Here is a 23,541-nt window from a genome sequence, read left to right as displayed (position 1 = left end):
TCTTCTACAAAGAACCGACTGCGTCACCTTCTGTGAACATCGTTCACGACCAGTCTACTATGCAGAAGAATTAGACTTGCTTGCTTCTTTTACATTTAAATGTTTGAGAAACATCTTATAAATGCATAAACAAACATTAATGCAATAAAATTACTTCTTCTCGATTTAGGTTAAAAGTGGATTATAGAGTTTATTGTATACAAGCAATTCTATTCCTGCAACATGCTCGAAACATGCTCTTCAGTATACCAATCATAACACGGGTTTTAATGTAAAATTGGAAAAGTAAGAGAGCGGTAGAGAAAAAAAAAACAATTAAAGTATTGTTAGTTGAGAATGAGTCTCAACTCATTAGAGAGAAAAGACTTTCCAAAATTGGAAAGTACATATTCTTGTGTGACGGACTAAAAATGAAAGAGTGCATATTTTTGCGGGACGGAGGGAGTATCTTCTAAAATTTTCAGTTATTTTTCTTAAATAAGTTTATACAATTAGCTAGAATACACATATATTCTCAAATATTCTTAATTTATTATTCTTAAATAAGTTTATGCAATTAGCTAGAATACACATATATTCTCAAATATTCTTAATTTATTTTTCTTAAATAAGTTTATGCAATTAGCTAGAATACCCATATATTCTCAAATATTCTTAATTTATAGTAGTAACTAATAAGGGGGAATGAAATTTCAAATAGTTGACAGAATTCGTATGGTAAATTTCATAAATAAATGTACAAAATAAAGGCCGAATTATATAGAATTACTATTTTACATCAATTAATCTTGCTGGAATATGTATAATACATTGCCTTTAATTATTTGTAATTTCCTTTAATTCGTATGCATTGGATTTTTTTTTTTTTTCAGATTTCCTTTTGAGGTAGATGAGGATGAGATCATCAGAGTCGGCCTATAACTGTTTCCTAATTATCACGAGAGAGAAAGTTGTGTGGGCTCAGATTAATTCAGTTTGGGTTCGATAGCTTTTGTCAGACAAAAAGCCCATAATTATTTATTCGCTACTATATCAATGATAGTTGAAAATTGTTTGTGTAAATATCAAGTAGCGACAGTCCATTTCTTTCTTTTGAGATTTTACACACTCGTGCACATACATGATATATAATTGGAACCTCCAGGGAAACGTTCTATTAATAAGTTGCATTCGTCCACGAGGACTTCCATTCTGAAATTATAATTCACAACTATATTTTTAACATTTTGACATTTTGTATCATAATCCATTCGTCCAAGTATAGGAGTCCAAAGTTGAATTGGCACAAGTTTTAAAAAATATAAAGAAAAATAGTGAAAAAAGTTAATGGAATATAAGTTTCACTTTTATATAGTTTTATAATAATATGTTAATTAAATGATTCGGCGTAATATATGGTCTGCTTCTATTTATTGTAAAAAGTAAAAAGAGGCTCTTAATGTGTGACGAACTAAAATAACAAAGATGACTCTTATTAATGGGACGAAGGGAATATATTACTATTGTTATTTTGAAAAAATATTTTATATAATTATATTACATTACCTATACTTCTTGGTAATTTGCACCGTTTTCAAAACTAATGTGCAGATAGAGCTTTTATTTTTATCTATATTACTATAGAGTGCTTTAATACAATTAAAGATCATACATAGTCAAGATCTAAAAATGGTTCTAACAAGTTCATACATGCACAAATACAAATTACGCATATATATTAAACATATAAATTCTATGAAAAAGAGATGAACAAATAGTGAAGGCTTCGAATACCATTAGGTGGGAAAAATTTTATGTTTATTCGTTTGTATGAGTAAAGTACTATTTTGGTCTTAAACAAATGACCGAATTACGATTTTAGCCCAGAACATTCACTTTTTGAAAATCGACTCTTAAACATACGAAAATGTTGTCGGTTTGGTCCTAAACATACGAAAACGCTATCGATTTGGTCTTTTTTTGACGATTCCGTCAATTTTTTTACAGTCAACCGTGAATTAGCAAAATTTGACCAGATTAGTAATTAATTAAAATAAAATAACATAAAAATTCTAAAATAAAATTTCTCTCACATCTCTCTTCCTCTCTCCCTTCTCTCGCCGGCGACACCCAATTCAACACTCTCCCTCATCAATTCTAAAATTTGAGATTTTTAGTTGTAGGCATAAGCCATTAATTCCATCAAATTGCTTCGAACCCCCAACTCTAGCTATTGATTCTTCAATGGCGTTTCAACAATTTCCACATCCTCCCCCATAATGCAAGGATTCGATAATCCATTCCACGAATTCAGCTTGCTCAGCTCACCCAAACACCTCGCCACCTCCTTCATCGACAGTCTCCTCTCTCTGCACGTCCTCACGCATTTCGCCGCCACCGCCGCCACTATCTTCCTCACCCTCGCATCCCTGGGCGCCAGAACCCTAGGATCGTACCCGCTCATGAATTTCCCCTTTCTTATCAGCAGAATCGCCCAATCCACCACCAACGGCGACGAATTCACCATATCCAGCTATGGCGGTCTGGAGAGCTAATTGGAGGCGGCGGGGCCAGGTTGGGGGGCAGGGATTGGTGTGGAGGACGTCGTACAGAGTGGCGTTGCTCATGAATTCACCGAGGAGGCGGCGAACGTGGGAGTTAGTGGAGAAGCCGAGGAGGTTGACCGGGGGGGGGGGGGTTGTAGAGGGAGGAGAGGATGTTGATCTCATTGTCGAGGTCGTTGGCGGAGGGCTTCTTGATGGCGACAAGGCGGCCGGAGCGGATTACGACCTTGTAGACTCGGTCGAGGAGCTTGGAGTCGGAGAAGTTGGCGGTGGCTAATTGGAGGTCTTTGTAGGTGAATTCTTGGATTTTGATGGGGTGGGAATGAGAATCGGATGTGGAGATGGAGAAGTCGATTTTGCAGGAAAGGTACCCCTTTAGAATTGATGAGGGAGAGTGATGAATTGGGTGTCGGCGGCGAGAGAGGAAGAGAGATGTGAGAAATTCTATTTTAGAATTTTTTTATTTTGTTTTAATTAATTACTAATCTAGTCAAAATTTTGCTAATTCACGGTTGACCGTCAGAAATTGATGGAATCGTATGTTTAGGACCAAACCGACAACGATTTCGTATGTTTAGGAGCCGATTTTCAAAAAGTAAATGTTCTAAACCAAAATCGTATTCCGGCTATTTATTTAGGACCAAAATAGTACTCTACTCTTATATATAATACTTCTAGGGTTTGGAATTATCTCTTTAATTAGTACAATTCACACGGCATAACTTTTCTATAAAATAAAATAAAATAAAATAAAAAAATGTCATTCCTAGACTATGTGAAAAGATCGAATGCATGCATGTTACTCCCACTCTGTCTTCATTAATTCAAATATATACTTATATCTGTAATATAGTAATAAATTAATAGCGCGAATAAACCAACAGAACCCAACTGCCGATCTATTGAATATAGTAATGAATAGAAAATCTGATGAGGAATATGCTCTTGGAATGCGTGGCACAAAAAGATAGACATTAACATGCACATTTAACTGAGGAAAAAACAAGAAATTGGGATCTAGGCTAATGATGCGTCCAAAAGCATAGGATTTTTATTAGTTGAAGAATTTTTTGGGGCATTTGAGACTTAATATGTATACTAATTAATGACATGAAATTTGAAAAATAAATTTGCATTTTTATGTATGGTAGTTTACAAATATTATAGTTACACTCTCAACCATTCTATTTTCGCATGCACTTGATGAAAGACAATCTTCGTGAGACAGAAGATTCATTCTTAGGTATATATATTTTCTTGTATGAAAGATGATTACTTATTATATAAATGTAATGGAATTAATGATCATTAATTCCATATTATAACACCGATGAATTACCAACCGAGTGCATGAATAAGGAAAAAAGTGTGGAAATCAATAGTTCGAAAATTGGAATCGCCATACGTATAATACAAAATGGAACATTTTAATTAAATTGAGCACAGAAAGTAATTACAGTAGAAATTAACGAATTAAATAAGTAAATGAATTTATAGCTATTTCGTGCCTAAAAATGAGATACTATTTCAAAAGAGACGGAGGCAGCAATTCTTAATTAAGTTAGTCATCATATTTTACGGCTAATATTTAGTACTACATGATAAAACATATAGCATTGTCCTCTCTTGTCTATAAAGATTAATTTTAGTTTAATTTTAGGACAGGATAATCTATTTAAAATAAATTTATTGACGCTGAAATACATATCAATTAGTGAGAGCATCCACTATGCTGTCCTCCCACCGTCCCTTAAACTACTATTTGAGGGCCACACTGTACTTTATTCCTCCATCCTTAACTAAGGGACGGAACCTGCAACGCTCCGTCCCTTAACCGTCCCTTAAATTACTATTTATTAAATTTCATTTTTATTTTTTTTCCAACCCAATTCAATTAAAACAAACACACTTTATTAAAATTAAAACAACATTAAAATTCAAAAAAATAGAAAATGGACATAATTAAAATCCTAAAAAAATAAAAATGATATAATTTAATTTTCTCCGCCAAAGTTTTCCCAAATGTGCTCAATTAGATCCTCTTGGAGTTGGGCGTGGGCGCTAGAGTCGCGTGTCCTTGCCCGAATAGACAATTGTTTTTGTATTGACGGATGCGCTCCACTTCGCGGCGGACTACTTGCGGTTGAGCTTCCGGGGGATTCGGGGTCGAACCAATTTCCCGCCCCGGGTCCTTCGTCTTGGACAATCATGTTGTGCAAGATTATGCACGTTTAAAAAATAAAAAAAAATTATTAAAATTTGAATTTAAAAAAAAATGAATTAATGCATCATCCGTGAAGACGCCCACTCGCGGGCCAGCGAGTGGGCGTCACGCATGCATCGGGGGCGCGACACGTCGCCCGGGCGCGTGACGGGACGGCGCGTCCCTTGTCTCGCGGCTACGGGCTACGGGACGGGACGAACGTTGCAACGCGTCCCGCGGCGGAACCGTCCCTCCGGGACGGAACGCGAGCCGCGCGCGGGACGCGTAGTGGATGCTCTAATATACTCTCTCAACTTGATAGATCTAGAATTCGGATCATCTATTTAAAAAGCATGTGAGTAATTGGCTATAGGTCTTTCGTTTCTTAAGGAGTATCTAAGAATATTGTACTAATATCAACAATGTGAGTAATTAGCTAGAGGTCTTCCATTTCTGAAGTATCTAATCATATTAGAATACCACTACAATATTAAAAAAAACAGTTAAAAATATTTTTTTGATACAATTAAGGACGACAATTTGTGTTTCTAAATATACCACCAACATTTTAAAAAACATCTTTATTGTTGGTGTCTCAGCTAAAATTAGATGATGCAAATGAAAACGTATTAAAAAACTAAAAGATCCTTAATTTAGGAATACTTTCTTTTGCGTCCTAAGTTATTGTTATTATTTAAATTTTTCCAACGCAAATGAATGCGTCTCACTTTTTTTATCCTTAAAACTTAAAATTTTTATAGGGTACTATTGATAATAATTAAGTAATAGGAGTAACAAATATGCATATTTGTTTGAAAAAGACCTAACTTACATGTGAAATTAAATACCACGTTACTTTAACTTTTGTTTTATTATCAACGTGCCTTTGTCGTTCTCATCAGTATTTTGCTTTTATATTCTATTTATATATACGTTTCTAAACACACCACTTTTTTTTTTAATCTATGTTCTACACTTAATATTTTTCGATTTTACACGCTCCTAAACAATCCCTTAGTATGTATTGAAGCCTCCCAAAACATAATTTATGTGTATATTAAAATATACTCATAAAATACCTGAAATTTTGATTTTCAGTCCAAATATAATTAATAGGCAGTTTTAAGTTGAATAAATCCTTAAAAGTTGGAAGAAAAAGTGTATATTTTGTTAAAACACAAAAATAAAAGGCAATGGCAATAGTAGTATTCCACATGGCTTTTTATCCTCTGAATTAGAAAAAAGAAAGAGAGTGGTTGCATATTTGGATAATTCTGATTTGTGAAATGAATCTTAGTGATTAAGCTAATTCTCACAAACACAGAGCCCCCACCTGAATAAAGCCGACTCTGACCCTCCAACCCCCACCAATACACACATGCATGCCTAAGTATATTAATTATACGTGTGCATGTTATAACATATACTCCACTACAAAATATACTATTTTCAATAGTTTTTTCACTGTGGTAAACTTGTGTCGGCATCATAATAGTAGCTTATAATGTTAAAGGTTCTATAAAGTCATTACACTTATTTATTAATTAGGATCTTCAAAGTTCAAACAACTAGTATATATTATGCATGTTTCAAAGAAAATAGACTTCAATAAATTCTTTTTTCAAAATTTTATGTAAATTAAAATTATGTCAAACCATCAAAATTTCCATTGTTCCCTATATTCACAATTGAATAAAAATTCAATAGTCTCAGCATATTATCAGATAATGTGTTCAATCAATCTCAATTGTATTTGCCTTCTTATACGTATTTCGATGGCTCAATACACTTAATTAACTAAGAAAAGATAACTACTCCTATTTCTTTTTATAAGATTAAAAGGTTCAAATCGTCTAGAAATAAATGAGAAAAGTAACATATAGATCTAGTAAAAAATAAAGATGTGCAAGAACAAGGACGAAGAACAACTAAATCAAGCAGGACATAACCAAAACAAAACCAACATGTATATATATTCTCTAGTTTTTTTTTAATTGATGTAGTTACCAATATTTTATTAGTTTATGAGGTTACCAACAACTCCACTCTTCCACATATCATTGTATTATTCCCTCAACAAGGTAATCCATCTTTTACCTCTTTTCAAAAATATTTTCTTAGTCACCTTATAAGTTATAACTCATATCTTGGTCTCCTTTCCTAACCCCTTTTCATAAATATTTCAACTTTAATTATTCTACTTTTTTCCTATTGTGAAAATCATCTTCTTTTTTAAAGTTCAAAATTTTGTAGGCCAATTTGTCACCCTCCACCCCTCCATAAATACCCATTCCCTTCTCCTCACTTCTTCCCTTTTCCCCTTCTTTCCTCTCTCCGGTTTTCAAAAAAAAAATATTTATATCGAAAACCATGATGGCTACTGAAAACCCGGTTCTTTACCAACTCCCGGTTCTCGAAGAAACCATTTCTCCTTCCGAAATTCACCAACTCTTATCCCTACTCGACTCCAAACCTAAGACCGGTCCAACATCCAGCTCGGAAACGAACCGGTCGGTTTACTCCTCCGAGGAACGGAGGCGCAGGCGGATGATCTCGAACCGGGAATCGGCCCGGCGGTCGCGCTGGCGAAAGAAGAAGCACCAAGAGGACCTCGCGACCGAGGCAAACCGGCTTAAACTTACTAACCGGGAACTCGAAAACCGGCTATCCACGCTCACTCAGCAATGCCACTGGGTCCAACGAGACACGAACCGGCTATTATCCGAATCGATTTATCTTCAGCACAGACTCGCCGGTTTACACGAAATCTTAGCAACAACCCTACCGCTACAATAATTACCACCGTGATTAACGTTAAACAACAACAAATTACGGCTCAAACTAATCCTAATTGTTTTTCTCTCTTTTTTTTCTTCTTTGATAAAATCTTCTCTTAATCATGCATGCATTATATTTATGTGGTTTTCATTATTTTGATTAACCACTTTTTGCAGCCTGATTATGTAAAAATCGAGTCTTTTTTTTTCATTTTCCTAGGATTCTTAATTATAGTTAGGTTAAGTGATTAGTTTGAGGCCAGGATGTGAGATTGTCGACCGCTTGGGACGGCTTTAGAATTATTTGTTTTTGCTTTCTAATCTATTGTATATAATCATAAGTTGTGTCATTATTGAGAAGAATCCACTTAACAACCTGACGTAAGAATTAAAAGTTTAATTCAACGCAGACAAATCGAAGGAACACTTCGAATCTTTGGGGATATGTCCGAAAACAATAATTAAGGATATTTATTTGATTAATTATTAATTGATAGTACAAATTAAATTGATATCACGTTATATGTACATGTTTCATAGAATTTCTTCTCTAAGTGGAATTATTTTTCTCCATGGCCAGCGTTTTGAACAAGATGACAATTGAGGGGTGCTTGGTTACTTCAAACTAATTAAGATATGGGATTAATTTTGTTATACGAGGAAGACTAATTAGACAATAATGTGAAAGTGTGTCCATGCAAACTACTGGAGCTCGGCTTCTGAGCTCGGAAATGAAGCTCGGCTTTGAGTCCGGTTGTGATCGAGTGGTGGAGCCTCGGCAGCTCCGAGAAGAGATCAAGAAATAAAGCTCGGCTTTGAGCTAGCCGAGAAAGGCAGTTCGGTTGATAACCGAGAAAGGCAGTTCGGGTGATAGCCGAGAAATGCAGTTCGGTTGCTAACCAAGAGTGGCAGTTCGGTTTTAGCCGAGCAGCGGTTATAACTAACTGTGAGAAATAGAGTTAGTTGGATTTTATTTCTTGATTGCATCTTGTATAAATAGCTCGATAGAGCTTAGTAGTGAGAGACGCAGAACACAGATTACACACACAATTAGAAGAGAATTCTTGCACTAGCTAGCGTTTGCTTAGAGTGATAGATTGTGAGTGTGAAGTTCTTGTATTGAGAGTTCCATCAATAAGATTCCGGTCATCTTCTCCGTGGACGTAGGTGGATTATCACCGAACCACGTTATATCATTTGCGTGCTTTATTTCCTCGTTCGTGCGTGTGTGAGATCGGCGGTATCACGACCCAACAAGTGGCGCCGTCTGTGGGAAGACTTCCACGATTTGCCGATTGATTGGTTTCTGGGTGAGTTCGTGTCTAGAGGTTCCGTTGTATAAGCTGATCTTGGCGATTGCCCACCGCTCGTTTTGAGAAATGTCTACAGCCAAGTTCGAGGTGGAAAAGTTCACCGGGAGAAACGATTTTGGGCTGTGGAGACTGAAGATGAAGGCCATCTTGATGCAGCAAGGCCTATGGGATATCTTGAAGAATGAAGGTGACGCTAAAGAAGGCAAACCTGATACTGATGAAAAGGAGAAGCAAAGGCTTCAAGATATGCAGTATAAGGCTTATAGCACCCTGATCTTGAACCTCACGGACAGGGTGCTAAGGGAAGTTTCCAAGGAGGAGACGGCTGCAGGAGTATGGGGGAAACTTGAGTCATTGTACATGACCAAGTCTCTGGCGAACCGGTTACATTTGAAGCAAAGGCTTCTTGCTTTCAAGTTTTCAGATGGGAAGAGCATTTCTGAACAGCTCGAGGAGTTTGGGAAATGCATAGATGATCTTGAGAATATCGATGAGGTCATTAAAGATGAGGATAAGGCATTGATGTTGCTCAATTCCCTGCCTAAAAGTTATGAGCACTTCAAGGATGCAGTGCTTCTTGGAAGAGAAACCAAGGTCACCTATGAAGAGATTCATTCTGCATTGAAGATGAAGGAATCGCAGAAGGCTAATAACAAACAAACTGATCCAGTAGCTGAGAGTCTGCATGTGAAAATAATCAGAATAAAAGGGGTTCCAAGAAGAAGTTCCAGAAGAAGGAAGAAGGTGGAGTATGGAAGGAGAAGAGAAGCTGTCACTACTGTAAGAAACCGGGCCATTTAAAGAAGCATTGTTTTGCTTGGAAGAGGAAACAAGAGCAAGAAAAGGCTGGGAACATAGAGACTGCTGATCTGGCTCAGGATGTTGAAGATAATGAAGCTTTGAATATCCACTCAGGGGCCAAGATTGAAGAATGCTGGATCATGGATTCAGGGTGCTCCTTCCACATTTGCTCACACAAATCTTGGTTCCAAGAATTATCAGCTTGGGAAGGATCAGTGATGCTAGGAAATGATCAAGTGTGCAATGTAAAGGGCATTGGGAACATCAGATTGAGGATGAAGGATGGGAGTATGAAGACTCTTACAGAAGTCAGATTCATTCCTCAAATCAAGAGAAATTTAATATCTCTTGGAATGCTAGAGTCAAAAGGGTGCAGGTTCAACTCTGGTGATGGGATCCTCACAGTAACAAAAGGCACCAGAATTGTGATGGAGGCCCAGAGAAAGAACAGCCTATACTATTTGCTGGGTGAAACCGTGGTTGATGCTGTGAATCTTGCCCAGACAGAAGACCTGCATCTATGGCATGCCAGGCTTGGACATGTGGGTGAGAAAGGCATAAGAGAGCTGGCTAAACAAGGAGTGATGAAGTTAAGTGCATCAGACAGCCTAAAGAAATGTGAATCTTGCATTCTAGGAAAGGCAAAGAAGCTGCCATTTTCTGGTGGGAAACACACTTCATCAGCCCCATTTGTGTATGCCCACAGTGACTTGTGGGGGCCATCCCAAACTGAATCCATAGGTGGAGGTAAGTATTTCATCTCCATCATAGATGATTACTCAAGAAAAGTGTGGATTTACATTCTAAGAGAGAAGTCCCAAGCTTTTGAAAAATTTAGAGAATGGCATGCTAGATATGAGAATGAAAAGGGCTCAGTGCTTAAATATCTAAGGACTGATAATGGCATGGAGTTTCTGTCTGCGGAGTTTGATAGATTCTGTAAGGTGAAAGGGATAAGAAGGCATAGGACCGTGCCAAGAAATCCTCAACAGAACGGGCTGGCAGAAAGAATGAATAGGACATTGCTAGAAAGGGTGAGGTGCATGCTATTCTACTCTGGAATGCCAAAGAGATTCTGGGCAGAGGCTGTCTCTACTGCAGCTAATCTGATCAATAAGTGTCCATCATCTGCTATATCCAATGAGACCCCAGATCAAAGATGGTATGGAAGCCTAGGTGATTACTCAGCCTTGAAGGTGTTTGGGTGTGCTGCTTATGCACACATTAAGCAGAGTAAATTGGAGCCAAGGGCAAAGAAATGTGTGTTGTTGGGATACCAAGATGGAAGGATACAGATTGTGGAATTTGGATAGAGAAGGCAGAAATATCATTGTGAGCAGAGATGTGACATTCAATGAAGAGGAGATGCCATTTAAAGATGATGGGAAGCCCTCTGGTGGTGGCAGTAGCTCTGAAATGCAAAACCTTGAGTTTGGTGGAGAATCTGCTGGAACAGACACTGATGAGGATGTTGTGATCACAGGAAATCAAGAAGAAGGTGGAGCAACTAGCTCTCAACATACTCAGAACACAGAGTCACCAGTGCAGCAAGCTGCTGCAGCTCAAGGGGCCAGAAGAAATCCAAGAAGAAATGCAGGCCTACCTAGCAGATTCTCAGATTATGACATGAGCTTCTTTGCTCTATGTGTAGCAGAAGTACTCATGTTTTCAGAACCCTCAACCTATGAAGAAGCCATGAGTTGCAAGGAAAGTCAGAAATGGATCAAGGCCATGGAAGAAGAAATAGAGTCCTTGCTGAAAAATGGGACTTGGATTTTGGTGACTGATCCAGGGACTCAGAAGCTGATCAGTTGCAAATGGCTGTTTAAGAAGAAAGTAGAGGTGGGGGAAGTTGAAAGCATACGGTTTAAGGCAAGGCTGGTTGCTAGAGGATTCACACAAGTAGAGGGTATTGACTACACAGAGGTGTTCTCTCCAGTGGTGAAGCACACTTCCATTCGGATCTTATTGGCCATGACTGCTCATTTCAACTGGGAGCTGCATCAACTTGATGTGAAGACAGCATTTTTGCATGGAGATCTAGAGGAAACGATCTATATGATGCAGCCTAAGGGTTTTGAGAAGCCGGGAGAAGAAAAGAAAGTTTGCTTGTTAAAGAAAAGCCTATATGGGCTCAAGCAAAGCAGCCGGCAGTGGAACAAGAAGTTTCATGAGCAGATGGAATTGATGGCATTTGAGAGATCCAGTTTTGATAGCTGCGTGTATGTCAAGAGAAGTGGAAATCTAATACTGGCCTATCTACTGCTGTATGTGGATGATATTCTGCTGGCAGGATCAAGCAAGAGTGAGCTGCTGTCTGTCAAGGAGGAGTTGAAGCAGAGATTTGATATGAAAGATCTTGGGGAAGCCAAGAGAATCTTGGGTATGGATATTGTCAGGAACAGAAAGAAGAAAGAACTGAAATTGGTTCAGGCTGATTATATCAGAAAGGTGGTAGAAAAATACCAGGTAAGGAGTGAAAAGTCAGTATCCACTCCATTGGCTAGCTGCTTCAAACTCAGTAAAGAACAGATGCCAAAGACAGCTGAAGATAGAGAAGAGATGAGCAGAATACCCTATGCAAATATAGTGGGAAGTGTGATGTACTTGATGATATGTACAAGACCGGATGTGGCTCATGCCATAAGCGTTGCAAGCAGATATATGGCTGATCCAGGTAGGGATCACTGGGCAGCACTAAAGTGGATTCTGAAATACCTGAAAGGGTCTGTCATGGTTGGCTTGAAGTTTGGTGGTGGAGTTTGGTCTGAGGAGAGGGAAGTCCTAGAAGGATTCTGTGACTCGGATTATGCGGCTAACTTAGACAACAGAAAGTCTCAGAGTGGTTACATCTTCACACTATATGGCACAGCAATCAGCTGGAAATCAAATTTGCAGTCTGTGGTTGCACTGTCCACAACCGAAGCTGAGTATATTTCTCTGACTGAGGCTGCAAAGGAAGGAAAATGGTTGCAAGGAATCTTGGAAGATTTAGGAATGAAGCTGGGAGCAGTAAAGATTAACTGTGACAGCAACTCGGCTATATGTTTAGCAAAACATCAAATGTTCCATGAGAGGTCGAAGCATATAGATGTGAGGAGACACTTCATCAGAGATGAGATTCAAAGTGGAAAGATCAATGTGGTGAAAGTTCCTACCGAAGAAAATGCATCAGACATGTTGACAAAATCTCTGCCAACTTCGAAATTCAAACATTGTTTGAAGTTGGTTGAGATTGTGGAGTGTTGAAGCTTGTAACAAGGATTGAGAAGGGAATCCAGATATTGATGGAGTTTTGCAAGGACAAGGTGGAGATTTGTGAAAGTGTGTCCATGCAAACTACTGGAGCTCGGCTTCTGAGCTCGGAAATGAAGCTCGGCTTTGAGTCCGGTTGTGATCGAGTGGTGGAGCCTCGGCAGCTCCGAGAAGAGATCAAGAAATAAAGCTCGGCTTTGAGCTAGCCGAGAAAGGCAGTTCGGTTGATAACCGAGAAAGGCAGTTCGGGTGATAGCCGAGAAATGCAGTTCGGTTGCTAACCAAGAGTGGCAGTTCGGTTTTAGCCGAGCAGCGGTTATAACTAACTGTGAGAAATAGAGTTAGTTGGATTTTATTTCTTGATTGCATCTTGTATAAATAGCTCGATAGAGCTCAGTAGTGAGAGACGCAGAACACAGATTACACACACAATTAGAAGAGAATTCTTGCACTAGCTAGCGTTTGCTTAGAGTGATAGATTGTGAGTGTGAAGTTCTTGTATTGAGAGTTCCATCAATAAGATTCCGGTCATCTTCTCCGTGGACGTAGGTGGATTATCACCGAACCACGTTATATCATTTGCGTGCTTTATTTCCTCGTTCGTGCGTGTGTGAGATCGGCGGTATCACGACCCAACAAATAAGTCTTGACTAATTCCATGTAAATAACACTGTTATAAAAATTAAATATTGGGACAAATTCACTTAATCAAACAATATTCATATAACGCAATCATGTTTAATCTATCAAATCGAATAAATCGTGTCATTCTTTAAACTCCAGCATATGATTAATACTATGTGACTACAGATAAAGTTACTTTAAAATATTATGATAATCTCTGTCTTCATATGCCTTCAACAATCAACATTATTAATTATTATTATGATTTTTAAAATTTTTAAGTTTTATAAACTCTCAACTGTGTCTGTTGCGTGACTTGCGTCCTTTTCCATAACCTTCTTATTATTGTTACTGTTTCAGTTTGGTTTTGTGTTGTTTAATTGCCCTTAATTTTACCCCAAAATCATATCTACATGCCTATGTAGAATCAATATTTTTTACCGAAGTGATTGGGTTCGTATATTTATGAATGGGATTTAGTAAAAAATTGTAGAGATCTTCCTGAAATTATATCTGAAATATCGGTTTGTCGTTTATAATAGGGATATTGACACCTAATATCATGAAACTTAAAGTTGGATTTTCGCACGAACTTTGAAATTGACAACTAATATCACGAACTTTACCCCGAGTTTGTTATTTTCCACTGATAGGCTAGTTTTCGTCACTCGGAAACGATCACTTTTCGCACTTATTAGTTGAATATTTGCATGAAAATAGATGTTTTTTGGCAGGGTATGGATCATTAAGTTCGGAAGCTGCTTAATGAAGGCGTGAAAAGGAAAACATGCAAGAAAGAGGGCAAAATGTGAAAAAATGGAAGAAAGTGTAGGAAGAAGGCAAAGAAGACTCAAACTGCCCAAGCTGTTGGACTGGCCAGTTTGAACCTGACGGGAAAATGACTAAAGCCACTTCCACACACTTATGAAGGATGTATCCCACTTGCTACACACGCCCATTTCTTCCCTTGGAAAGTAAAAAAGAAAGGAAATATCTTTTATTGGATATATGTATTAAAAATACTTAACTTTCCAAGGACAAGAACCACTAGTCACTTTACCACTTAGCTTTAGTTTAGTTTAGTTTATTCTCTCTCTAGGAAACTTTTCTCTCTTCCTTAAGAAGAGAGATTTCAACTTCAAGGCAGCCAAGATCTTTGTTCACCATGGGTTGAAGCTTGTAGTGGATATTAGTCTTTAATGCTTTAGTTTCTTGTAGCACTTGTGTTGAAACTTGTTTCCAATATCTTAACTCTCTAGTTAATGGTTGTTGGAGGCTTATCTTTAAGAGCTTTGGTGTATTTATTTCTCTAGTGTTAAAGCTTTTACTCTTAGTTCTTGTGTTCTTGTGAAAATCCTTATTTTTTTAAGCTTTAACTTTCGGTTCTTGCCTAGTTAAGTGTTGTTAGTGTTTTGCTTATTGATTTGAGTTTGTTTTAAGCTTTCAAAATGTCCTTCAAAGTTGCTATTGTTGATTTCAAATTTTAGTGGAGAAAAGAGAAAATATTTCGTATGTTGCAAGTAGCAAATAGGTAGTAATTTTTCCTTGTCTAGTTCCTTTTATTTTTATGTATGTTTTAGTGTAGATCTTGTTGGTTTCGTATTTTTAGTTATTTTAACTCCATTGTTAAGTTCTCTTTGTTTTCTTGTTCATCTCTATTAAATGGTTAATTTTCAGCTTTTCATTTAGTGTTTTCAATGCATGTTTAGGTAGTCTACTTGTTGATTTTGTGTTTCTCCTTGTATTTTTAATTATGTAGCAGCCAAGTAGTCTCTTCTCTCACTTCCTTTATGTGCTTTTAGTGTAGGATTAGTAGTTAAAATTAGCTTTTAAAAAGTCAAGTGAAAGGACCATTAGTTGTAATCTTTTATCCAATGGTTTTACACCTTGGGTAATAGAAGCTGGGAGACAACAAGTACATGCTTTCATTTCACTTTTGGCAGCCCTTTTAGCTTAGTTAACCTCTGCACTCAACCTCCACTTACATGTGATTTAGTTTAGCTTTTAAGACTTAATTAGTTTAGCTACTTTTTAAGGTCACAATCCTAGTTTCTAGCTTCCTTTAGGTGATAACACTTAGTTTATTATCCTTAGTCTTTTAACTTAGTCTCTTTTGCTCTCTAATCTTAGGCATGCTCATGCAAGTTGTTGCTCTGTTTTTATTTCCGAATGTTCTTATTTTCGCTAAGTGTTGTAATTTTCTCGCCACTGCTTTTATTTTCTCTGCCAAACTGCCCAGTTTATCAACTTGCCCAGTCTGCGTTCCAGTTTAAATGCTTTCTTTTACTTGCATGTTATTTTCACTTTTAGTTCCCAATCTTAGCTTAAGTTTTATTTGCATTTCGTAGTTTAGTTCCCACCCCAATTTAGAGCGTGGCGGCATCGCCAAAACCTTTCTAAGTGTGGAAATACATAACGGATGCTACCGTTCCTCGTGGGTTCGACACCCTAACTTACCATATGCTAATTAATAGTATGTTGGAAAGTGGGAACTTATAAATCTTGTTGAATAGGAAGGGACACGCGCTTACGACACGCGTGCGAAACCCCGTCCTTTCATCCACCAATGAAAAAATTCCGGCAAATAACATCATGATACGGATTTTTTTCGTAATTTCTCAACAACAATTTCGAGAGTTTCAAGATTTTCAATATTTGATAATAGTTTTTCTTGAAGCACATCCTCTAAATTTGTTCTTCAATCTACTAATATAGCCGGAATTTTTTCACTGGTGGGAAATAACAAACTCAAGGTAAAGTTCGTGATATTATTTGCCAATTTCAAAGTTCGTGGGAAAAATTCAACTTTTTGAAAGTTCCATGATATTAGGTGTCAATATGCCTTTATAATATTGTGGAGTTCACTACTATAATACTCCATCATTCTAAAATAGATGTCACACTTTCCTTTTTAGTTTATTTCAAAGGATGTTACATTTTATATTTGTTGGAAAAAGTTTTTTTTACCATATACTCCCTCGGTTTTTTTAAAACATCAATTATTTCCATTTTGGTCATTCCTTAAAAATAGAAACTTTAGAATCTTTCTATTTTAGGATATGAACCCCACAATCCACTAACTCTACTTTCACTACTTTTTCTCTTATCTCTCTTACTTTACTCATTTTTCTTTTCCTCTCTCTTACTTTACCAATTTTTCTCACCTACTTTATCAATTCGGCATTAAAACACGTGTCGTTTCAAATGTCTCTATCCACTTAACACATAAAATAACATCTTCTAAAATCTAGTGTCATCACTTAAGTGTGATATCTATATGAGGATGGACTACTATACTGTATCAATAAAAGTTCTTTTTTGAAATGTCCATAAAAATTAGACTCTATTTCTATTACACTAGAATGTGGGTAGAAGTTTCAAAAGCAGTAACTTTAGATACACTTTATGAAAACAATGTTTCTAACATTTTTTTTGTGTTTGGGTATATAACAACTTTAAATCCTTCAGTCAATTGTCTCACCTTTTGAAAATGCCTTCAAATCAATACGGAGAATAGTAATTGTATCTGCTGATGGATATTCTTGGTCTAGCCAAAAAATGTTTATATTAATATATTTGGTAAAATTTCAATTAACAAAATATAAGCATGTTAATGATATTAGTGTTAGAAATAATACGCTTGCTATGGCGTGAGATCACACAACTTGCAACACAATACAAAAAAAAGGTTCTAAAAAGAGATAAATCGTATTAGAGTTACAAGAAAAAATTTAACAGCCCAGTATATAACTGAGTCGAGTTAATCCTCTTTCCCGTTGAAACTTTGTTGGATTACAAACAGGATGAGTGAGGGAAATTGGAAACTAAGTGTTGTCCAATTCCAATTAGTTGGAAGCTATATATACGTGTTGTCCAACTCCAATTAGTTTGAGACCTTCCAATTTTGGAAGTGACCCGAAAACAATTCTGTGCGAGCAAACTTGACCAAAAGCGGACAATATCAAATTAATATGCAGTCAACTGTCCTAACAGAAACCTCAATGAAATCCTATACATATATATGTATAATGTATGCGCGTGTGTGTCCTATTACAATATACAGAAGTTGATTTAAAATACTTGTCTAAGGTAAATAAAACAGTTTCTATCTATACTTCTTGATTGGTGGTTAGTAAAGAGCATGTCCTCTTATGTTATTGAAATATTGATGGTGAAATGTGTTGGCTTATTGTCCATCTTTGGTGGAGGATTTGGAAGAACAGAAATGAGTTTGTTTGTTTTTAGGGGGAGCTTGTGGCGTTGCCCCATTTTTTAGTGGTTGAGAGTGATGATTTTGGCTGTTTTACATATGTTACATGATTAGAATTGTAACCACACCTTTGCATCATTTTATTTCCCAAAATCACAATTTTATTTATATAAGCTCATATAGTAGAACATGTGTATATGAATTAGTCTTAAAGCCAATATTTTGACACGTCGTCAGTTAAAATAAAGTTTCCCACGAAAACCATAAAAGTCCGAAAAATGGCCAAAACTTTACCTAACAATTATGCATTTGTCACCTCAAACAAAGGCTAGTAAAACCTAAACTTATGAAGATTCTACACAAAATCTTGAAACACGAATAAAAATCAACATAGTGCTAGTTGAATATTATCCACATATCTTAATCAGCTTTTCATGAGAATCACTATTCTATATATGAATCTTGAATGGACGTGCATGAAAATGAAAATAAAGGAATTTTAGATAAGTATACTTGAAAAATAAAATATTCTTACGTGTTGGAAGAATATGATATATAATAGGCAAGTGAATATATGTTGCAAAACTTGTGTTGGAAAATTGCTCAAAATCATAAATAAATTTTGTTTGCATTCGGGTTAATGATGCACTCTGCATCCTAATAAAATTAACTTGATTTAGAATTTATTGTCTCAGTAAAAATTTATTAGTTATAGTTTATATTTTATTTAATTAACTACAGTAAATAAGTAAATTAAAAGGGGATGAGAGCCTTGAAAGGAGAGAGAAAGATGTGTGTAAACGAGGAAAGAAACGAAGAAGAAAATGACGTATAAAAAAGGGCTAAAAAATGCAAAAGACCTCAAACACTACATTTAGATATGTAGACTATTCATGTAAATGGTGCTGAAAAATATAAGGATTATTTATATAGTACTTCACTCTAACTAAAAACAAGAAATAGTAATAAAAAAAATTCCTTCGTAAATCAGCTAATGCTCCACCAACTTTAGAGATCATAATTGCAACAAAACGTTCATCCAAGTTACATGGGTCAAAAGAAGATTATTGGATATGATTGAAAATCATATTCATGCATGCATGTATATATTTTTTTTATCTAGGACATCCAATTTGCTTTATTCAAAGATCTAAAGTTTGTATTATCATTTCAAAATCAACTTTTACACTTTTTTAGTACCTAGAGTGTATTGTCATGGTGTGGAAAAATCGTTGCATGTCACTATACATATCAGATATGTTAGATTTTTAAAAAAGACTACAACGGAAAAAAAAAGATTTTGGCATCAATGAGCTATGGATATGCAGTCCCATCAAATTAATGAAAATTTAAAGTTGTGACCAAACATAAATTAAAAAAATAACAGACAAACGGTTGGTGGAGTTCATCTTTTTTAACTTTTTCTTTCCCCTTGTGCATAACGCGTGTTATGATATACTCCCTCCGTCCGCCGTCTCATTTTTTTACGGCACGAGTTTTAAGAAATGTTAAGAAAAGTGGGTGAAAAAAAGTTAGTGGAATATGAGTTACACTTATATATATTAGTTTTAAATGAAATATGAGTAAAATGAGTTAGTGAAATGTGAAACCCTATTACCATTTATGGTAAAAGTGAACCGAGACTTCTATTCGCGGACGGACTAAAATGGAAAAACGGGATTCCTATTCGTGGACGGAGGGAGTAATTAAGATCCATCCATTCCTAAAAATTTGTCACTTATTTCTATTTTCGTCTTGTCCCTAAAAATTTGTCACCTTTCACTTTTATCATTTTTTTAGTAGATCATATATTCCACTAATTCATTTACACTCGCATTTTATTATAAAACTAATACGAAGTATATAAAAGTAGGATCCACATGACACTAACTTTTTCAACTCACTTTTTATTATATTTCTTAAAATCCGTGCTAAGTTAATTAATGATGATAAATTATTAGGTACGGATACAAAGGCATTTGGACATGAAAATTCTAGTGCTGTGTATTTTGTTACTTATAATAACTCAACTAGATATAATATTTTTGATATGCTGTATGGAGATTATGATGCTGAACTTGATATATGTAGAGAATAACTTTTACTATATCAATTAATTTCAACATTTATCTTTAATTGTATGGTAATTTGAACTTGGATAATTGACGTTTAGGCATTAGTAGGCACATGACTAATGGTTAAACGTCAATGACGGTGGACATACACAGAAGAGCAAAATCCACTTCGGCAAGAAATTATTGATTCCTATCATTATTTAGAAATTGGAGATGGATCTTTAAATTGAGAAAATATTTAAGTGCATAATGTTTGCATTTCTATTTATGAATTGAGAAGATATTTAAGTGCATAATGTTTGCATTTATATTTTTTTCATAAATTAAAATGCTCAAGTAAGAGGGCGAGCTGTACAGCAGAGAGACACAAAATATAAAAAAGTCTCGAAAACTAGCAAAACAAACAAGGCCAAAGACAACCATCTACAAATCTATCACAAACGAAAAAAATAAACTAACCAAAGGCGGTCATAAACTATAAAACCAATTAACGCAAAAGGATCACCTACCACGACAGAGGAAAGAAGAAGCCGAGAGTCACAAAATCTGTACAGCATCAAGATTTTCTTCCTCTGATCCAACTCGTTGCATCAGCTTAAGGCCATATTTGATGTATGTTGCGTATGATTTTTTTCCAAATTTAAAATTTATGCTGTGAATAACATATAGCCTGATGATGCACGGCCGTGTGTTTATATCAAATCTCTTTATACTCCATCCGTCCCGGATAATTCGTCTCATTTTGACCGGGCACAAGTTTTAAGAAATGTAATGAAAAGTGAGTTGAAAAGGTTAGTGGAATGTGGATCCTACTTTTATATATTAGTTTTATAATAAAATGTGAGTATGAATGAGTTAGTGGAATATAGGGTCCACTACAAAAAATGGTAAAAAGTGAAATGGGACAAATTATGTGGGACGGACCGAAATGGTAAAATGAGACAAATTATCTGGGACGGAGGGAGTAATATTTAACCAAATATACTCCTATTATTTTTACTTATATCAAAAAATGATTGAATATATCTTGTGTTTCTATATTATAGTACAACTTTCAAATCAATTGAAATATGAATTAGATTTTATTTTTTAGAAAAATAACTCCAAAATAAAATATGTACTATCAAATTATATCGAAGGAATGTAATTTAAATTTTAAATGATTTCCATAATGATAGAATAAATTAATTTAATTTCTTTATAATAAATCAAGTTTATTGTAATCTTCAATCTAAAATAATTAGAAAATAAAAGATATGCCAAAAATAGGAAGACAAGAAAGGACATGTAATGAATTTTTTTCTAGAGGCACTGGATATTTTTCAATTTTCAAAGTCAATGGACTTTTCATAATTTTTTCCATAGATCGTAAATATGTAAACAATAAAATTCAGATACTATTTATATAATTGTAATTCTATATGATATCATGAGATGAGTCCCCTACCACAACATGCAGAATTGGGTTTCGGAGCTATATGAAATTAATGCCGTCTGTTACATGCGTTTAATTATTAGGTGAAAAACCTATAGTTGAGCTCATTTTTGCAGTTTCATTGTTCATTTATTTCATATACTATTATATAGCTATATCTAGCTAGCTTGATAATAACTTACATAGTACTAATAATAACTAAAGAGGCACATTAAAACAGAAATTTTGGTCTTATACACTAATTGACATATGTTTGTCACATTTAATGAATATCCAAAAATGTAACTTGTCAAAGCCCATCCCTCCAAATTTGAATCTTGGCATCACTATCTAACTCCATCCTCCTTGTATTCATCAACCAACAACAACCATCTTCTTATCTCTTTATTTGTTCATTTTTCCATCAAACCACCTAAATAATCTAAATTGTAGATAGCAGCATTTTCCCTTGACCATGCCTAAATTGCTTGCAGATTTTCTCCAAGAGCAGCAAGAGCCATTCGCCTTAGAAGTTTACCTTGTCGAAAGAGGCCTTACCTTTCACAATTCTGCTAAAAATGTGACGCCAAACTGCTCATACTTTGTTCGAGCTGCATTCAGCCGCCTTGTCGTGGCTAATGCCAATGGGGGCCCGAGAAATTTCCTTACCGTGAAGCCGGAAAGCGCCTCTTGCTCGGAATCTGATGGCGGTGGCTCACATTGCTCCGAGTCAGCTATTAGATGGTTCGTTAAATGCGGGAATTGCTTCTTCGATAGAGAGGTACGAGCATCTTATTTTATACATAAATCATTGTGTTAATAATACTATAAGGTGTTAAGGTCGGCAATATCACTATTGATGAGTTATTTCAAATTCAAGCAAACTACTATTCATCAAAAACATATTGTGAAATTCCGTTTGTAACATATAGTATGCATGAATTAACTTACATGTAAATTTGTGTTCACATTATATGGAGTAGCAACTTTTTTAATCTTGATGAGTGGAGAAATTTTTTTAGTTTGACTTATGAATGTAGTCATCGGACTTTCTCCCTAGTGACTCGATTCTTTTTTGAACTTCGTCAGTCAGGGGCAACTATACATTCAATTTTTTCCCACTCCACTTTAGTCGACTAATGATTTAATTATTATTTATTTAATTTCATATATTTTGTCTTATTATTTCTGATTATAGATACATTTCGCGGTAACATATGAATTAGCGAATAAAGTCACAATATATGCTAACCATATTCGTTCAATGTTTTCTCATATAAAAACCTAGGATGAGTTGGTGAATAAAGTTATAATTAGTATGTGATACCCATTTCCTTCTACTTTTCTTATATACATCCAATATTTTGCTTGCTTTAGTGATATTGTTGACGTTTATTAATGTTTGTTTTTTGAACTAATGTTATACTTATACCCCATATGTCCCTCGTTATTTGAATCAGTATTTCTTTATGGATTTTTTTTTCATAAATTTTATTGTCTCCTACTTTACACTTCTTTTTCTTTCTTATTCTATTCTCTACCAATTCACCTGAGGAGTACTTTCCGTTTGGATTTTTCATTTTCTCATCTTCGTAACTTGCCTTTTGCAATGTCATGAGAAGAAATGTGCTACTAGCAACTGTTTTCGAATGTGGCAAAAGTATATGGTTAATAATGAAGCTCCAACACAGGTTGAAGATGCAGACACAAATTCCAAATCGAGGGCTGAGGAAGAAGACAGCAAGCAGCAACTGAGTCCAATCTCCGTCTTCGGAGAAACAGATCCAGATCAAGATTCACCAATTTATTACAGTAAGATGTCATTCCTGAAAAAAATCTCAAATTTATAATCAAGAACTAATGGCTCAATCTTTCAACAGAGCAAGGCAGCATCAAGACTTTAAGCTCAACAGCACAATGCAAATTGAAGCAACCACAACTTTATGTTACGAGAAAATCAAGAGAACCAGAGCCATGCAACAAATACATTGTAAACAAGATGGCATTGGACCAAATAGTGCGGCAAGAATTGATAGAAAAGAACAAGGAAAAAGGAGAAAATGCTGTTTTTGAGCAACAAAAATGGGAGATTTCTATGGAGATTGAGAACGAAATACTTGAAAATGTTATCCATGATATTGTAATAACATGGCTGGATTGGAAATATTTCATGGCATAAATTTCGTGGTTCTAAAGTTAAAGAATTTAAATAATGTACTCTAATTACTTTTGTTTCGAGCGCATCGAGCAAAGAATGAAATCCAGAAAAATATACAAATACCTAAGAAAGAATATTGAACTTAAACTTAGTCAGCCTCACCATCAA

General features: G+C 35.5%; 1 protein-coding gene across 2 annotated transcripts; it reads left to right on the top strand.

Moving 5' to 3' along the window:
* Positions 1-19,801: 19,801 nt before the first annotated feature.
* On the top strand, positions 19,802-23,410 carry LOC121805750. Of its 2 annotated transcripts, XR_006051523.1 has the most exons (4): positions 19,802-20,413; positions 21,710-21,996; positions 22,907-23,027; positions 23,096-23,410. XR_006051523.1 is itself a non-coding variant. In XM_042205733.1 (3 exons), the coding sequence occupies exons 1-3, from the start codon at positions 21,691-21,693 to the stop codon at positions 23,392-23,394; spliced, it is 726 nt and encodes a 241-aa protein (XP_042061667.1). In that variant the 5' UTR covers positions 21,517-21,690; the 3' UTR covers positions 23,395-23,410. The 2 variants fall into 2 exon arrangements, 1 of the variants encoding a protein (XP_042061667.1); XM_042205733.1 differs by lacking the exon at positions 19,802-20,413 and having other exon boundaries at positions 21,517-21,996.
* The last annotated feature ends 131 nt before the right edge of the window (positions 23,411-23,541 follow it).

Source organism: Salvia splendens, chromosome 5 (genome assembly GCF_004379255.2).
Source record: "Salvia splendens isolate huo1 chromosome 5, SspV2, whole genome shotgun sequence".
Taxonomy (NCBI): Eukaryota; Viridiplantae; Streptophyta; class Magnoliopsida; order Lamiales; family Lamiaceae; genus Salvia; species Salvia splendens.
The sequence above is the reverse complement of the archived record's forward strand: the minus strand, read 5'-3'. Positions and strand labels throughout refer to the sequence as shown.